Source organism: Kwoniella pini, chromosome 5 (genome assembly GCF_000512605.2).
Source record: "Kwoniella pini CBS 10737 chromosome 5, complete sequence".
NCBI lineage: Eukaryota > Fungi > Basidiomycota > Tremellomycetes > Tremellales > Cryptococcaceae > Kwoniella > Kwoniella pini.
Window position 1 is genome coordinate 85,846 of NC_091720.1, and position 15,752 is coordinate 101,597.

A 15,752-nucleotide genomic window follows, 5' to 3' on the forward strand; every position below is an offset into this window, starting at 1 on the left:
GGCTTTATCATGCGTCTCATACTAATCTGCCAATTGTGCCTTCAATATATCGCCTTCGCTCGCGAGCTCCCTCTCTCCGAAAACGGTGTATCCAAATTCATTGTCATCGAAAGGACCGTAGAATCGTGATCTATCCCATTTGTATAGAGGTTTTTTGCTCTTCAGCCTGTCAATGAGATCGGGATTTGCACTAAATAGCGTCAAGAGATCAGTTCCGGATCATGAACCAGCCAAGCAGTTTGCATTTACACAAAGTATCTTCCAAATGCGACCAGATCCGACACTCCATTCTTGATTCCGTCATTCATATTCTGGGGTCCAAAACCACCGGCAGTGACGATTGGCGTGGACTCTCCTAAAGCCTTTCTGAATGGTCTAAGAGATACTTCCTCAACTCCTTGTTCCACCATGTCTTTGAGAGCTGATTGCTTTTCGTATGCAGATTTGAGTTCGTCAAAACGTGGTTCAATGAGATGCCTACACATAATACCCATTAGATCAGCCGACTGCCGAACACTGATCGGCTCAAGCAAAGTCGTTTGATACTCACACATATGCCAAGCCGAATTTCCCTAGCTGCCCACATAGATATGACCATTGTTGTAATCTATCACTGCCGTATGTCTGACCGAATAACCCAAAAGGCGTCAATCGGATCGCAACCTTAGAAGGGCCTATCGCATTGCAAAGCTTTTCAACGGTTTCTATGATGAACCGACACCTGTTCTCAATAGATCCTCCATAATCATCGGTTCTAGTATTTACTACGGTTGAGCGCTCAGCCATCGCTGCGGGATTCACAGGGCAAGACGCTGATAACTTACTATTGCTATGCAGGAACTGATCAAATAGGTATCTGTGAAATTCCAGAATTCAGCTCAGATAGTGAGTTCCGCCTCTTCATACTCAGTTCAGGTTGACTCACCCATTACCGCCATGTATCTCAATACCATCAAATCCTACGGCCATTGCGTTCTTCGCAGCTTGAACGAAGTCATCCTGTGTATCCAGTATGGCCTTCTTGGTCATCGCTACAGGTACCTCATAAGGTCTAGCTGAGAACCCATTCCACTGAAAGGTGCCGTCAATAGGCACGTTTGAGCTACTCTCAGGTGTCTTGTCCCCTATTAATGCTGAATGGGTTGTTCTACCTTGATGCCACAGCTGATTGAAAATATACCCTCCTTTGGTATGAACAGCTGATACAATAGTCTTCCATCCTTTTTGCTGTTCCTCCGTAAAATTTCCAGGTATTCCGTATAATCCTGACGCGCGTATTGACACTGGCCTGAAGAATCGATCACACCGGCTCAGCTGCGAAGCTTCACATGATCCGCTCGAATGTTGTTGACTTACGTAGCTTCTGTTATCAAAAGTCCACCGGGGGTCGCTCTTTCGCTGTATAGACATCATTAGCTGCCCAATCCTGACATGATTCAGATGACCGCTCACGTATAGTACGTCTTCATGAGCTCATTTGGTACCCAAGTATGCTCGTCCTCTACGGATCTAGTCCCCCGATTTCTGGTCCTGAGCTTATTGTTAGCAAGCGCGAAAATGACTATGTAGATCGAGAACTCACAACGGAGCTAAGACAGCACGATGAGCAAGATGACAATCCCCTATCTGTATGGGAGTCCAAATGTCGACTTCCTGAATCTTGGTCATCGTGCGATTGTATACGGTCTGACTACGGGGGTCTTCACGGGGATGGCAAATGACCGCGACAGCATATATCGACCATATTATCAACCATCGTTGGCGGTCGACAATCCGATCAATGCAGTTCCCATCATGTGAACCAAAATGCGCGAAAGATAAGGAATCCGCTTGGAAAAGGAAATATCGGAAAAAAAATGTTGGGTCGGAATTTTATCGGGTAGCCCCGACGGAATTTAATTGATAAGCAATCTCGACCAATTGACTGTTGTTTTTTGACTTTGCATTTCCTTCTCACAAGCAGTCAGCACATCGTTATGCTACTGACGACACATGACCCAGACTTTTAAAATGCTCATCGTGGGATCTTCTAGTCTGAACTTCAATTGCCAAGAAATCAACCCAACATGACCCAGGATCTCTGCAAGCTCTCCGCCTCAGAAATTGTGAAACTCACTCGTTCGGGTGAATTGAAAGTGGAAGATTAGTGAGTGACGACGAAGTATCACGTTCAGAGCTGATTCAAGGATTCAGTGCTAAAGCACTCATAGCAAGGGTAAAAGAGCGTGATCCAATCGTGCACGCATGGGCGTACTTCAATCCTGATATTATATTAGAATCTGCCCGTAAGCTCGACGCAACGCCCGCGGAGAAACGAGGACCATTACATGGGGTTGCTGTTGGTATTAAGGATGTCATATACACAAAAGACATGCCGACTCAACAATATTCGCCTATCTACAAAGACGATCATCCTGAACTTGATGCTGCTGTGGTCCTAGCTCTCCGAGCGATGGGTGCATTGATCTTTGGTAAAACACATACAACTGAGTTCGCGACTTGCCAAAAAGGTCCACCTACATGTAACCCTCATGATCCCACTCGAACAGCCGGAGGCAGTTCATCAGGGTCCGGCGCCGCGGTCGGCGATTTCCAAGTACCTTTAGCTTTAGGAACCCAAACAGGTGGGAGTACAATCAGACCAGCTTCTTACAATGGTATTTATGCCCTTAAGCCTACGTGGAACGCTATTTCAAGGGAGGGATTGAAAATGTGTACGTGAATCATTTCACAACGTAGAGCAGCAGCACTCATGCTTTCTGAATTCCAGATTCGGTCACTTGCGATACTGTGGGCTTATATTCCAGAAGTATAGACGACTTGGAGCTGTTATGCGGTCTCTTCAATCTCGTAGACGATGTTGCACCACCACTCGAACCACTGAAACTCTCAGGCGCGAAGTTCGGATTCGTAAAAACGCATGTATGGCCCAAAGCAGAGCTAGCATTAATCAAATTATGGGAAGAAGCAAAGAAATATCTTGTTGATGCTGGTGCGGAAGTGGAAGAAGTGGATCTGCCAGAAATATTCAACAATCTCGGTATCTGGCACAGAAACATTCTACATATGGAAGGTTACTCGTCGTTTTTAGGTGACTATCTGCAATCGCCTGAATTGCTTGACCCCTGGGTCACTAAACATGCTGCCAACAAGGGCAAGACGACTCGAAAGGAGCAGTTGGAATCCTTGGACGAGATTGCGAAGCTCAGACCGGTGATCGATTCTATAGCTTCTAAGTATACTTGTCTCGTTACACCTAGTGTCACAGGCGAAGCACCCGTGCTCGAAGAGCCGCTACGATTTACAGGAGACGCTTCCTTCAACCTCATGTGGACTGTCCTTCACTTACCAGTGTTGAACGTACCTGGTTTCAAAGGTCCAAATGGCATGCCGATAGGTTTATCTCTCGTTGGTCCAAGATATCACGAACAAGCTTTACTTAGAACCTCTCATGCAGTAGCCGATGTTTTCGCTCAAGGCGGATGGAATTTGTGAGAATCACACGTTTGTCTGAGGCTGTTTGTAGGGGGTCCTTTGGGTGCGGCGGGGCTAGGATCTGATTGTATAAGTCTCATGTAGCTAGTCGCAATGCAATCACAAGTAATGATATCGGCATTTTATATGGTTCTTCAAACGAGACAATTGACTATCGCGCGGTACTATATATATTCGGCGGAAGCAATTTTGATTTCCCTTATCTCTGCAAATCCTACTGGTTGGGTTACGGAGATCGCTTATCTCTACACCGAACGGGGGATACAAAGTCTGCTCATGAATCGAAAAGAAGTCAATCCACCTTTGCCTTAGCCGAAATGCGCTACATCGGTATTAAAGACTAGTCTGTCCCCCTATGGACTCCAGTGGAAGACCCTCTTCGTCAAGTTTGGCAGGTCAGAGGCGACCTAGACCGCATAGCTATACAACAAAGGCATGTGATCGCTGTAGGAGTCGGAAACAGGTGAGCAGGACGATTCAATGCCTTGCTTTTCAGCTGCACCCAACTGAAATATCTGCCTTGTAGCGGTGCGTCACTAGTGAGACCGACCAAAACGTGAGTGTTGAAGGAGACATGTACTTCGATACTTTCATGCTGACAGATTGACCTAGAAATGCGTATGTATTTTACGTGCCATCGCAAATCTTACCCACAGCACGGAGAGCTCATAGAATTGATCGGTGTAATTTCAGCGTAATTGTGTGGAAAGCAAAGCGCAATGCATGTTCTCCAGGCCAAACGAGAAAGCTAAAAGGAGTCGTGGAGAGTCGTGAGTAGCCATACATGACATCTGTTTGCCCGTCTAGCTGAGCTCAGTGGCATGCTTCCCAGGGCTCTATCCTCAGTGCTTAGCTCCAACGACGTTTCCTTTGATCTTGCTGATCGGCCGTCTCAAGATTTAGTAGATGTTCATGACCGGTCCATGACTGCTCTAGAGTCGCAGCAGCATCACAATATCACAGCATCCCAAAATAATATGTCCACTTCACCGAGAGACCTTGCATTCGATTCAACCTCCCTAATTCCTACCTCTTACGAATCCACATCAGCACCGTCGTTCACCCAAAGTCAGCAACAACGGCTGTCGCAGTCAGACTTCGATTGGCAATCATGGCTGTCGACTCTGAGCGATGAGCAACGAGCGAGCCTACCTGTACCTCAGACAACGCATAATCTCCAGCAACAACGTCTCATGGATTCTGCCAGAAAGAGCGTGCCAGTCCCAGAACAGGTGTCTCACCCGCAATTTTCATCAAGCCTTCCGTTAGCTCAACTACATACCGAAACACACGGCCATGCTAACCCTCAAAATACCTCCTTCAGGCAGAACACGGCGTTGCATCAAGCACCTTCAGACCTTCGCTCCACCATGAATCAGTCCCTTCCCCCATACCAAGATATGGAACATCTGTTGCCTTTTGCTCTACCTCAGCAACAATCCTACCGTCCCCCGACTCACGGACACCTGCCAACATCGCCAACGAGCGGCATCGAGAGTGACGAGGGTTCATTAGAAAAGGGAGTAGCTATGATCTCGCTAGAAGCAGCTGCAGAGCCCCACTATGTGGGAGAATCATCAGGTTCTTTGTGGACTACTGTAATATCGGGGGGTATGCATTCGCATCCGTACCAACAACAACAGCAGAATGAGGGGCTGAAGCGACAAGGAATTGCGTATCGAAATAAAGTAGAACAAGGCATGGAGCCTTCGAACATTGGCTCAAATGACATTGATGTGCTGCAAGCTATACAGATACCTCTGTCAGACGATACAAGCACATTAGCACTGGAGACCGTCTTCAGCCATCTTCATCCACGGTATCCTTTCATGGACTGGGTTAGATTTGAAAAACAGTGGGAGGAGAAAGACCAAATTCTTCGTTCAGTTGGCCAGAAGTTTTCGATGGATAGACAAGAATCGACTTCGGCTTTTTTCATCCTGATGGTCCTCGCCATCGCTGCACAGCTCAATAGAGACAGACCCTTGGCCGGGCTCCTTGCCCCGCAACAATACTATGAATTGGCAATGCCGTATCTCAACGTCATCGTAACTCTCCATAATCTCCCGAACATACAAGGTGAGTGTTAAACTCTGTGCAGGAGTACAATACACTGAGCTGTCCTATGTCTTCTCCTACTTGCCATATACTCCTTGAGAGACAGTAAGGGACCATCGGTGTGGTATCTGTCAGGCGTTACATTGAGGCTGTAGGTATTCCGAGCGATATTTAAGCGTGTACAAGATCGTCTGAATATGAACTGACTGGGGTACATCTCTCCAAGGTGCATAGGAATGGGGCTACATCGGAACGCTGCGGGAGCGGCAGTGCGGACATTGCCAAAATCTGATATCGAGATGCGTAAAAGGGTATTCTGGTCATGGTAAGCGAGATTTTCTTTTACCTCAATGAGCTCGTCATCGTCGACCTGTTCTGACTTTTCATTCATTGCTACAGCTACATCATCGATAGAATGATATCATTACTATTAGGTAGACCCTCCGGAATATCGGACGAAGACATTGATGTGGATTTACCGGATTCGTACGTTTCCATTGAAAAGCCAAAAATGGAATCTTTACAACTCAGTTCGATGGTATCGGCAATCCATCACATCAAGCTCAAAAGGATTGAAAGTAGGATTCAGAAGGCTGTCTATGGTATCAAACGTCAACCGCTGCAGCAAGCAGCAGACTACTGGGATCTGTTGAATGACTTGGACACTTGGGAGAAAAACATACCTTTGGAAGCATCTTCTCCAGATCATTGGCAGAGTCCTAGCTGTTCCAGAGACTGGTTTTTGCTGAAAGGGGTCGAGGCTAGATTGCATCTTCTGCGTCCACTTTGCGCTGAAGGTCAAACAGCTGGTGCCGTCTTTGTCACCCACCTGGCTGCAGTAGCCGCTCGAGGTTGCCAGATACAGTATGTCTGGTCAGGTTTCTCTCGTCATGCTTTCCTTATCGCTAACGGCTTCGAACAGAAAGCGAATGCACCAACAAGGATTACCGATGTCTAATGCGTCCGCTCATTCAGCATTCATTTGTGGGCTTGCTTTACTTTACGCTCTCTTCTTACAACCCAAAATCATGCCGCTTAAAGACGTATTCCGAGCCATCAAAGCTACTTCGAACACCCTTTTCAGCTATGCGCAGCACGCTCACCAATCAGTCGAAGTGCTGTATGATGTCTTCGAGGATCTCTCCGCGGACTGTATAGAACACATCAGTAAACGCGAGACTTTTGAAGCAGGCAATCCGTCAGGGGAAAGGAGGACATCGGTGGTAGAATGGCAGAAGGCGTCCTCTCAGGCTACGAGTAATTTAGGTGAGTTACGGCGGCGATTTGCTTGTCAACGGGAGCCATATGCTGATCGAAAAGTAGATCCTACTGCTGCTGGGGAGTATGTGAACATGTTAGAGGCTTTGGGGTTGACTGTAGCCGGAGATCTCTCTGGTCAATCTTCATACACAGAGCCGCTATGGGATTTGGCAGCCTTCTCGCCAGGGAATCTGTTTCCACTTACGAATGACAATACGATGGGTCTTTAGAATAGAACCGCCATCTGTCACACTGTCTGATCAAGCAGTACCGAAGCCTTGCATATCTTTAAGGCGAATCATGTTGTATTCCTCTTTTATCAAGAATGTATAGCTTGTTACAATGGAGTCAGATGCATATTCTATATGGTATATAACTTAAACTACGATCTGGGAGGGTAAGTCTCAACCCAGTGACGAGCTATCTGCTCCCTCGTGGCGAACCAGACATCATCAAATGATGAGAAGTGTTCTACCATCCGTTTCAACGCCTGAAATCGTCCTGGTCTTCCTATCCATCGGGAGTGTAAGGCCACTGTAATGTATGCGGACTTGCCTTCCAAACCTTCTTCCCTGATTGTTGTGAAGGCATCGATACAATGTTGAGCGAAAGCGTCATCTGATCCCATTTGACCTTGCCAAAACTTGAAATCATTCTGTGGACATACACAACAACATATGTTAGTGGAGTGTATCATGTGACAGGAAGACTTCAGTGGGTGGTATGATACTTACACAGTCCAAGCTATATGGCATCATAACCAAAGATTCTCCTTCTTTGCCCCCAGGCATTGTAGTATAATATGGCAGGTCATCGGCATATGTATCGGCCCAGTAGAGCAATTCATGACCAAGCTCTTTGTATACCTTGGCCACTAACGGTGCTGATCTTTCGGATGGTCTTCCGTAGAACCACTACAGATCAAAATAGGATTAGTGCTGTAATCCACAATGCTGTTCTGGTCTGGACGAGGGAACAGAGTACTCACACCGACTGGAACCTTTCCGGAAGGGGATGTAGTTTTGAAAGCATTGACCGCTTTCCTGATGTATTCCTCTTCCTCTGCATCGCTCATTCCGGTATATGGTTTCCACTATAAATTGAAATCAGTACTCTCAGACACGACAGCCAAAACTCCTGATCGTCCTTACTCACCTTGTAACAATGAGCCGCAACTTCATGACCATTCTCATCTGCATATTTTGCGACAGCTGGGTTTCGTTCAAAAGCTCTACCGACAGCATAGAATGTGATGGGGATATCGTGTTTCTTGAATAATCTCATGATTCGCCATATAGCTGCCCGAGACCCGTAATCAAATTGAGACTCTGTTGCTGGGTCACGCTTCCCGAGCTCGGCGGAAAGCTGGTCAAAGAACATCGAAAGGTCAGTAATTTGGTTGGCATGAGCTTACGATTTCCGCTCGCAAAGCTGTCAGGTAACGGGTCGTCGCACTTACGAGTTGACCAAATTCATGGAGGACCGTCTCAGCATGCTCGTCTCCATCCTCCACACTTCTTTCACCACCTTCTTCATGATTCAGTACGACTGTCACAAATTGCTACAGGTCAGCTCAAATTCTTGCAAAATTACGAGCACGGATATACTCACAGTTTACGGCAATCTTCGCTCCTTTCGGCCATTTTGCGTCCGGTCGATCAGGGCCATAGCCGTAAAGATCCCTTTTCATCCAAGCATCGTCAAATTTGGTAGTCATGATAATCGTTGATGGAGTTTGCCAGTTTGGAAGGAATTATGATTGAGCGGAGAGGATATACATCTGTGCGTTTATATCGACCAGCGTAGTCAAAGTATATAAGTCATCTTGCGTGTGAATCCTTATCGCTGGGAATTCTGGGATCTACTTGAGTTATCGGAGAGCTATCGGAACGTTCTTATCGATTCCGAAAATCAGGAACGTCCAAATAGCTATCATTATGGAATTCGACAACCAATTGAATTGGATTGTCGACCATGACATTTCCGTAATACCATGCATGCATTTGGGAAGGAAAAACCGACGATGTTATCCAATAGGCTTCACCCACACCTCTCGAGCACACTTTTGCTCACACATGCATGCTTTCGGCATCACAGCTTGATCCTTCTACGTATTCTTACCCATGCAATATATACCGATGGTCATTACCATCTGCTTCACAAGAATGAATACACGTGTCTGGAACCAGTTGCAGGGCTGAAGAGCTGCTATATTACTCAAGTCATGAAATCACATGCATGTATTGAATAGCAAACAGACTCTGACTACAATGAACCTCGTTTTTCCGATCCCATTTTGTCATGAATAGCACAACGGATCCTAGCCACCAAACAGCGAAGTGAGATCCTATGAGGATCCGGAACTAAGTAAACCGAGGTCAGCAAGCTGAGGCGAGTGTCAACATGAAGTGGAGGACTTACTTGTCTGCACAGCTAAAAGCATGATCCACAGTGCCAGCCGCGTAAGAGTCGATGATGGTTTGAATCATAGTGTAAGATCCTCCAACAGTCATGAAAAGACCGATGAAAATGAAAAGGACGTGGAAAGCCCATAAACTCCTCCTAGCTAAATTTCCCTTTCGATATTCACCAAAGTCATAGAGCCATAAAGTCATTGGGACAATGATCTAAGCGGTTTGCGTTAGCGGAGAAACACTGAACGATAGTAAGGCAGTGACTCACGGCTAAAGGAGCATATGCGAGGGCGCCGACGAGACCGATTAAGGTACTAAAGAATGGGATAGCCTCCGCGACAACAAATGAGATGATACCGATCAAGGTGACACTTCCTAGCCAGGTTATCCAATGGGTTTTGGTTTTCGTTTGCAGATGCTCAGTACCTCGCAGTATTCGAACGAAGAAATATTTAGCAGCAAGCTACAATGGATAGTATCAGTATATTCATGCCAGCTAGGCTTGAGAAACATACATGTTGACAAAGAATGGCGCTGACGAGCAATCCAGGCAGACCGATACCGTAAGTAAGCTTCTTGATCAACGTTCCCGCACTGCCAAGAGCAGGACTGGCGATATAAACTTTTTGTCATTGTCAGTCACACGAAGCTTTTGGCTGCGCTTCGATGCACTCACTACCACAATACCGATAAACAACCAAAGCAACGACAAGATAGGTAACATTGAGCAGACCCATAGCAGCACTGATGGGCTTCTTGTACTCCTTTGGGTTTTTCATCTCGGCGATACTAAAGCGATTTCGTCAGCTGCACGTTGTTTAGTATGCTCAGCGATATGTGACCTACATTGGTATGAAAGCCGAGGTACCAGAAGAGGACACGAAGATGATGAGACAAGCACTCATACCGGTGATAAAGGTTGTGTTTGATGCTACAACTTGATAGCCGTAATCTGTGACGCCTTCTGGTGCCAAGAAAGGTCTGTCTTGAACCCCGACGGCAATGGTAAGAATGAGTACAGCTATGTAAAGGAGAACAACTCCTATCCAAGCGACCACACCGATTTGACCAAACTTGGGGAATGATGCTACGGCTGTAGAAATGATGAAAGCAACGAATGAGAACCAAACGGTACAGGCACCATGCTCTGATAAAGTGTTGAATGCGGTAGCTGTACCGATAAACCCAGATCCGGTGACAAGTGTGTATCTATCCTACAATCTCAGCGATGGTTACATATTCATGTGGAAATGGTGACCTACCCGATAACATATAAAATCCCAACCAATTCACGATACCATGCGCCTCCAACGATGTAAGCCATGTCTTGAAGGCCGTGCATTCCTGGGTGTCGGAGTCGGAAAGCACCAAGTATAAAAGCGGCATCTGAGCGGTGATGTCAGTTACGTCGCTTCACGATCGACGCTTCACGTACAAGTATTGTATAAGCCCCAGCCGATGACCAGTAAAGCACCAGGGAGAGCACCGACATATGCGAAAACACCGGGAATCGATAAAACACCAACGGAGAACAACACCTTGAACATCAGAGCAAAACTGCTGTACCTGTGGATACATGGAGATTGAGCTTAGATAGGAATTGAGGTTTCTCACCAGGATGCGCTACCTACCATGAGACTGTTCGATAGTTCTCCCCATCCACATGTGTCTTGAAGACCTCATGTTGATCGTCTTGCTCGCCATCAACCGCCACTTGCTCGACATCGGTAGTAAGATCATTTTGTTTCTCAGCGACAGACATGGTGAAGATATAAATGTTAAGAGATCTGTGGGCATTAGATCGACTTCACAGCGGTTGGGCATGTCTTTAAATATATTTGACAGTTCCACACACACATGAGCGTTCTTATAGATAAGCAAGATGAAACGGGAACAAAATGAGATTGCTTATCATTTCCGAAACACCCGGTGATCGTCTCGTTTAAAACTTTGATAGCCGGAAATATTTTCGGAGATTACAGCTGACTGATCCAACATTTTCAGGATTGTCATTGCTTTTCGTTTGCTGAGCTCTGATTGCAGAAGATGTGCCAAAAAGGCAAAGACTTATGATATACCATCCCCCTCTGTTCTAACACACAATCGATAAAATGGGGTTGGTAACTATGGAAGACCAAGCTACAAGGCTCCCAAAGTCCAAGCTCATTCTTCTATGTTTTGGACTTCAGATTGCTTTGTTCCTGAGTTTCATCGACTCGACCAGTGTTAGCACCATTCTTCCAATCGTAGGGTCGGACTTGAATGCAACCAACTCGATAACATGGGCAGGAACAGCTTTTCTGGTAGCCAACACCAGCTTTCAAATCATAACCTCGCGGCTATCGGATTGCTTTGGACGAAAGATAGTCCTCATGGGTTCTCTGTGAGTCTCATGGATCTTATGGTTGTATGGTAGCAATAGTTGAAGTCTGATCCTTCTCCCGCTCCAAGGTCCCTATTTGCTATAGGTGATTTACTGGCAGGTTTTGCAAGGAACAAAGTATGGCTCTATTGCGCGAGAGCAGTCGCGGGAATTGGCGGGGGTGGAATTAACTCTCTATCAATGATTATCATGTCTGATGTCGTCACTCTGCGGGAAAGGGGTCAATATCAGAGTTTGCTTGGAATAGGGATCGCCATGGGCTCTGGTAAATTCCAATTGAAAGGGGAAGGATATTCAGCCTTTTTCTGGCCGCTGACTCAAGCGTGCTAGGTGTCGGACCATTCTTAGGGGCAGTTCTGGCTGAGAAAGTGACATGGCGCTGGACTTTTTGGATCATTGCACCGCGTGAGCCCTTTCACTGCGATTTGCTGTGATTCCCAATCTGACGCTTTCATATCAGTGAGCGCATTGACAATGCTGCTTATTCAATATACGGTCCCCTTGAAACCTGTAGGCGGAGAATTGAAGCACAAGCTGGCCAAAATGGATTGGATTGGAAGCATATTGAGTCTTGCAATGACAATCTGTATCTTGGTGAGTACGCCTGCTGATCACACATGAAGAACCCGTATTGACGATCCCCAAAGGTACCTCTGAGTGGCGGTGGCTCTACATTCGCATGGAACAGTCCGATCGTCATATCCCTTTTCGTCGTGGGTGGTCTGTCGGTAATCGCTTTCATCGTGGTTGAACGTTATTTTGCGGCATTCCCACTTTTCCCGGGCAGGCTGTGAGTACCAAATGGTGATTCGTCGGTATATTAATCGTCCATAAGCTGACTCGCATTCATGCAGACTGTTAAACCGAAACGTTTGTTTACTGTTAGTTCAGACTTGGCTTGTAGGTATGGTATATTACGGAGGCAGTAAGTGATACCTGTCGCATGATATAAAGCCCACCGCTAAATGAGGATGTTTGCAGTCTTTTTCGTTCCGTTATACCTGCAGAACGTTCAAGACTATTCGCCTATACTCTCCGCGGCGCTGTTATTACCGTTGGTTTTGGGGCAAGTCCTCACAACCACTATATCGGGCTACGTGGTGAAGTTTACCAATCGGACTTGGGCATCCTTCTTTGTGGGCTTCGTGCTATGGACCGCTGGGCAAGGCGCTCAATTGTGCTTCGGAAAAAGTACGACCAAAGGAGTCATCATAGGCTGTCTTATTCTACAAGGTTTCGGTATCGGTTCGACCATACAAAGTAGTGAGTTTCTCAGCTCGTGTTGAATAACAATCTGGGCAATGTCTCTGAAGACTCTTGTATTGCAGCTCTCGTTTTAGCCCAAGCCTCAGGTCTATCGGGTGATAGAGCGGTGATTACAGGTGTGAGGAAGTGAGTGCCGATCGATGTTCTGAGCGAGCCAGTACTGATGAAGGATTACGATAGTTTCGCTAGAACGGTAAGTCTTCAGATAAACATCGAGCATGTGTGGTATACTTACTTTGCGACAGAGTGGAGGCGCCATCGGACTGGCCATTGGAAACAGTATCCTCCAAAATGTATTCCTTGGACATCTGCCAGAAGACCTGCCTCAGAACGATGTGAAACAACTAGCAGACGATTTCGGACATATCAAGCAGCTTAGCGAGACCATGGCTGCTGCAGTCAGAGAGGCCTGTGAGTTGGCTAGCAGGTGCCTAGTCCACAGCTAACCTTCTTCTCTGCTGTCCAGACATGCAAGGTATACGGAAGGTTTTCATCTTTTTCGTTCCTGTAGTCGCTATATGTCTTTTCATGTGTACCTTCATCAAGGTCAGTCGCCTCTCGTATCGGGCATGGTGCGTCATAAGCCTGATTATTGAAGTGATGCCTATAGGATCTACCTTTGGATACACCCAGCATACCTATATTACCAACTGAAAACTCAAAAGAACCCTCACCGGAATGTCTCATTGGCCCAAGCGAGTCTGACGGCTCATCTGAAGACAAAGTACAGGTGTCTGAGACGAGCAAGACCGGTCGATAATGACCGCACCAATCTAACTGAAAATTGTTATCGATACACATGCATATTCTGTTCAATCCAATTGGCTGGCACGAAATGTCAATGATCAGTCCAAACCACCGACGGGATGAGATAGGTGTCCCGTCGGACTGTTTGCGCGGTACTGTACCTTACGCCCTGAGTCGTCTTTTCCGAAGATAGGAAAAGGAGAACGAAGCGAAGATTGCTAATAACTGAAAGTGGAGGTCGTCCAAGATGGCGATTGAAGGGATACTTCGAGAACTTGGTTCACCTATATCTTTTCAGTCCATTCACTCAAATTTGAAAGACTTAGCTCATCATCAATAATGCGAAAGTACATAATATCTCATCGAGAAGGCATCGACGGTCTTGTTTTGCAAGATGATGCTGCTATACCAGAACTGCGTGGACCTACGGATGTGAGGAAAAGGCAATCAGGATTTTGTGTTGAAGCGCTAAGATTTGGTCTAGATTAAAATCCGCATCAAATATCTATCTTTGAACGCCAGAGATCTGCAGATTGTTTCAAACGACTATCCTGCTCCTCATGATGTCCCTCAAGACTGTGTGCCTGTTTCAGGTGAGTGTGCACAATACTGATCCCTGAATATCGTTGTCCTTTGATGCTGACATCTGAAACAGACGGTTGCGGTATTGTAGAAGCCGTCGGAGAAGAAGTTACCCTGTTCAAGGTCGGAGATAAAGTAGCACCTGTATTTCCACAAGGACACCACTATGTGAGATATTTTAACCTTGAGCGTGGAATAACAAACTGATATGATTATGCGCAGGAAGAAGATCTTGCTCTCCGAACACTCAAAAGGGGACTGGGCGGCGCGATCGATGGAGTAGCTGCTGATTATTTCGTGTGCGATCAGGTGAGTGTGTGTCTGAAGGAAATCTGATTGACTGGTACTGATGATGAATTCAACAGGAGGACGCGGTTCACATTCCCTCCAATTTCGATTGTCTCCAAGGATCGACTCTGCCGGTTGGCTTCACTACAGCTTGGTCATCTCTTTTTTCGCATCATCCTAGATTACAAGCTGGGCAGACCGTTCTATGTTTGGGAACTGGAGGAGTGTCCCTTTGTGCTGCTCAAGTGAGCTTGATTTTATCATAACAAATCTTCACCCTTGCTGATCTACCCGTTGAAAGATCGCTTTGTCAGCCGGTGCGAGAGTAATCTTGACCTCATCTTCCCAGACCAAACTCGACAAAGTATCCAAGCTTTTGAAAGAGCAATTACCGCCAAGAGCTCCACAGAATGCGATACAAACCATTGATTACTCTAAGATTGACGACTGGGATGTAGAAGCTCGTAAACTGAATGGTGGTAAGGGTGTAGATATTGTGATTGAGATTGCGGGTAGAGCTACTCTTGCAAGGAGTATTAGAAGTACCAAACAAGGTGGATTAGTAGCAATATCAGGATATATGAGTGATTACAAACCGATACCGGATCATCTAATCCAAGAGGGTACGTTCTGATTGAATCTACTAAATGACTTTTAAACTCATAGTTATCGTTTTAGATCTCGCAAAAGTTATCCTTTATTCAGCCGCCAATGTTCGTGGGGTATTTGTGTGTAATCGAGAGGATTTCAAAACTGCTGTTTCTGCCTTAGAGATGGGAGGCGTGAAGCCCATCATCGATAAGGTGAGCTAGGGCCATTGAGAGACTGTTGCAATAGCTGATTTACGATTTAGGTGTTCAAGTTCGAGGATCTGAAGGAAGCTTATAGGTACATGGAAGCGGGAAGACATATTGGCAAAGTTTGTATCGAGCTTTAAATATTCTTGAGATGTAAAGGTTCCTCTGTACCATAATTAAGTACTCTTGAGGTCAATCAATGCAGTCGGGGACCGGTATCGCTGGTTCACGAGATCAGCATTATTTGTCGCATATTGCTGATTATTCTAAGAGGAAATGTTAGTTTCTTTTTCGCATGGTACAAAGCTTAGTTTCAACATAGATGTGAGAACTTAACAGATCACGATGCATAACTCTAAATACGATAACTACATACGAGACTTCATAAATATACACCTGAACACCGAGACGACATCTAGAATGGCCAAAAGTGAAATTAAGATACTATCCTAAAAGACTCAA

At 46.0% G+C, this 15,752-nt stretch overlaps 7 protein-coding genes across 7 annotated transcripts; 4 read left to right on the forward strand and 3 right to left on the reverse strand.

Moving 5' to 3' along the window:
* Window positions 1-21: 21 nt before the first annotated feature.
* Window positions 22-1,668, reverse strand: I206_103785 (uncharacterized protein; the record flags this gene model as incomplete). The annotated part of the gene is made up of 8 exons (XM_019159424.1): window positions 22-190; window positions 250-477; window positions 551-764; window positions 825-856; window positions 926-1,288; window positions 1,357-1,398; window positions 1,453-1,530; window positions 1,583-1,668. 8 exons carry the CDS (start codon window positions 1,666-1,668, stop codon window positions 22-24), a joined length of 1,212 nt encoding a protein of 403 aa, XP_019007476.1.
* Window positions 1,669-2,066: 398 nt separating this feature from the next.
* I206_103786 (uncharacterized protein) lies at window positions 2,067-3,495 on the forward strand (the record flags this gene model as incomplete). The annotated part of the gene is made up of 3 exons (XM_019159425.1): window positions 2,067-2,146; window positions 2,194-2,714; window positions 2,771-3,495. The coding sequence occupies 3 exons, from the start codon at window positions 2,067-2,069 to the stop codon at window positions 3,493-3,495; spliced, it is 1,326 nt and encodes a 441-aa protein (XP_019007477.1).
* A 977-nt stretch (window positions 3,496-4,472) lies between these two features.
* On the forward strand, window positions 4,473-7,043 carry I206_103787 (uncharacterized protein; the record flags this gene model as incomplete). Its single annotated transcript, XM_070202831.1, has 6 exons — window positions 4,473-5,574; window positions 5,689-5,704; window positions 5,780-5,878; window positions 5,953-6,417; window positions 6,476-6,819; window positions 6,877-7,043. The coding sequence occupies 6 exons, from the start codon at window positions 4,473-4,475 to the stop codon at window positions 7,041-7,043; spliced, it is 2,193 nt and encodes a 730-aa protein (XP_070058932.1).
* A 152-nt stretch (window positions 7,044-7,195) lies between these two features.
* I206_103788 (uncharacterized protein) lies at window positions 7,196-8,530 on the reverse strand (the record flags this gene model as incomplete). The annotated part of the gene is made up of 6 exons (XM_019159427.1): window positions 7,196-7,468; window positions 7,548-7,727; window positions 7,802-7,906; window positions 7,969-8,178; window positions 8,273-8,361; window positions 8,425-8,530. 6 exons carry the CDS (start codon window positions 8,528-8,530, stop codon window positions 7,196-7,198), a joined length of 963 nt encoding a protein of 320 aa, XP_019007479.1.
* A 700-nt stretch (window positions 8,531-9,230) lies between these two features.
* Window positions 9,231-10,989, reverse strand: I206_103789 (uncharacterized protein; the record flags this gene model as incomplete). Its single annotated transcript, XM_019159428.2, has 8 exons — window positions 9,231-9,440; window positions 9,496-9,690; window positions 9,743-9,849; window positions 9,904-10,016; window positions 10,074-10,436; window positions 10,490-10,613; window positions 10,663-10,793; window positions 10,859-10,989. 8 exons carry the CDS (start codon window positions 10,987-10,989, stop codon window positions 9,231-9,233), a joined length of 1,374 nt encoding a protein of 457 aa, XP_019007480.2.
* Window positions 10,990-11,338: 349 nt separating this feature from the next.
* I206_103790 (uncharacterized protein) lies at window positions 11,339-13,636 on the forward strand (the record flags this gene model as incomplete). Its single annotated transcript, XM_019159429.1, has 12 exons — window positions 11,339-11,610; window positions 11,679-11,875; window positions 11,941-12,015; window positions 12,071-12,204; window positions 12,258-12,400; window positions 12,465-12,535; window positions 12,592-12,873; window positions 12,939-13,002; window positions 13,057-13,069; window positions 13,122-13,287; window positions 13,343-13,422; window positions 13,487-13,636. The coding sequence occupies 12 exons, from the start codon at window positions 11,339-11,341 to the stop codon at window positions 13,634-13,636; spliced, it is 1,647 nt and encodes a 548-aa protein (XP_019007481.1).
* Window positions 13,637-13,962: 326 nt separating this feature from the next.
* Window positions 13,963-15,430, forward strand: I206_103791 (uncharacterized protein; the record flags this gene model as incomplete). The annotated part of the gene is made up of 8 exons (XM_070202832.1): window positions 13,963-14,055; window positions 14,108-14,216; window positions 14,279-14,373; window positions 14,428-14,514; window positions 14,571-14,738; window positions 14,795-15,116; window positions 15,172-15,296; window positions 15,347-15,430. The coding sequence occupies 8 exons, from the start codon at window positions 13,963-13,965 to the stop codon at window positions 15,428-15,430; spliced, it is 1,083 nt and encodes a 360-aa protein (XP_070058933.1).
* Between the last annotated feature and the right edge of the window lie 322 nt (window positions 15,431-15,752).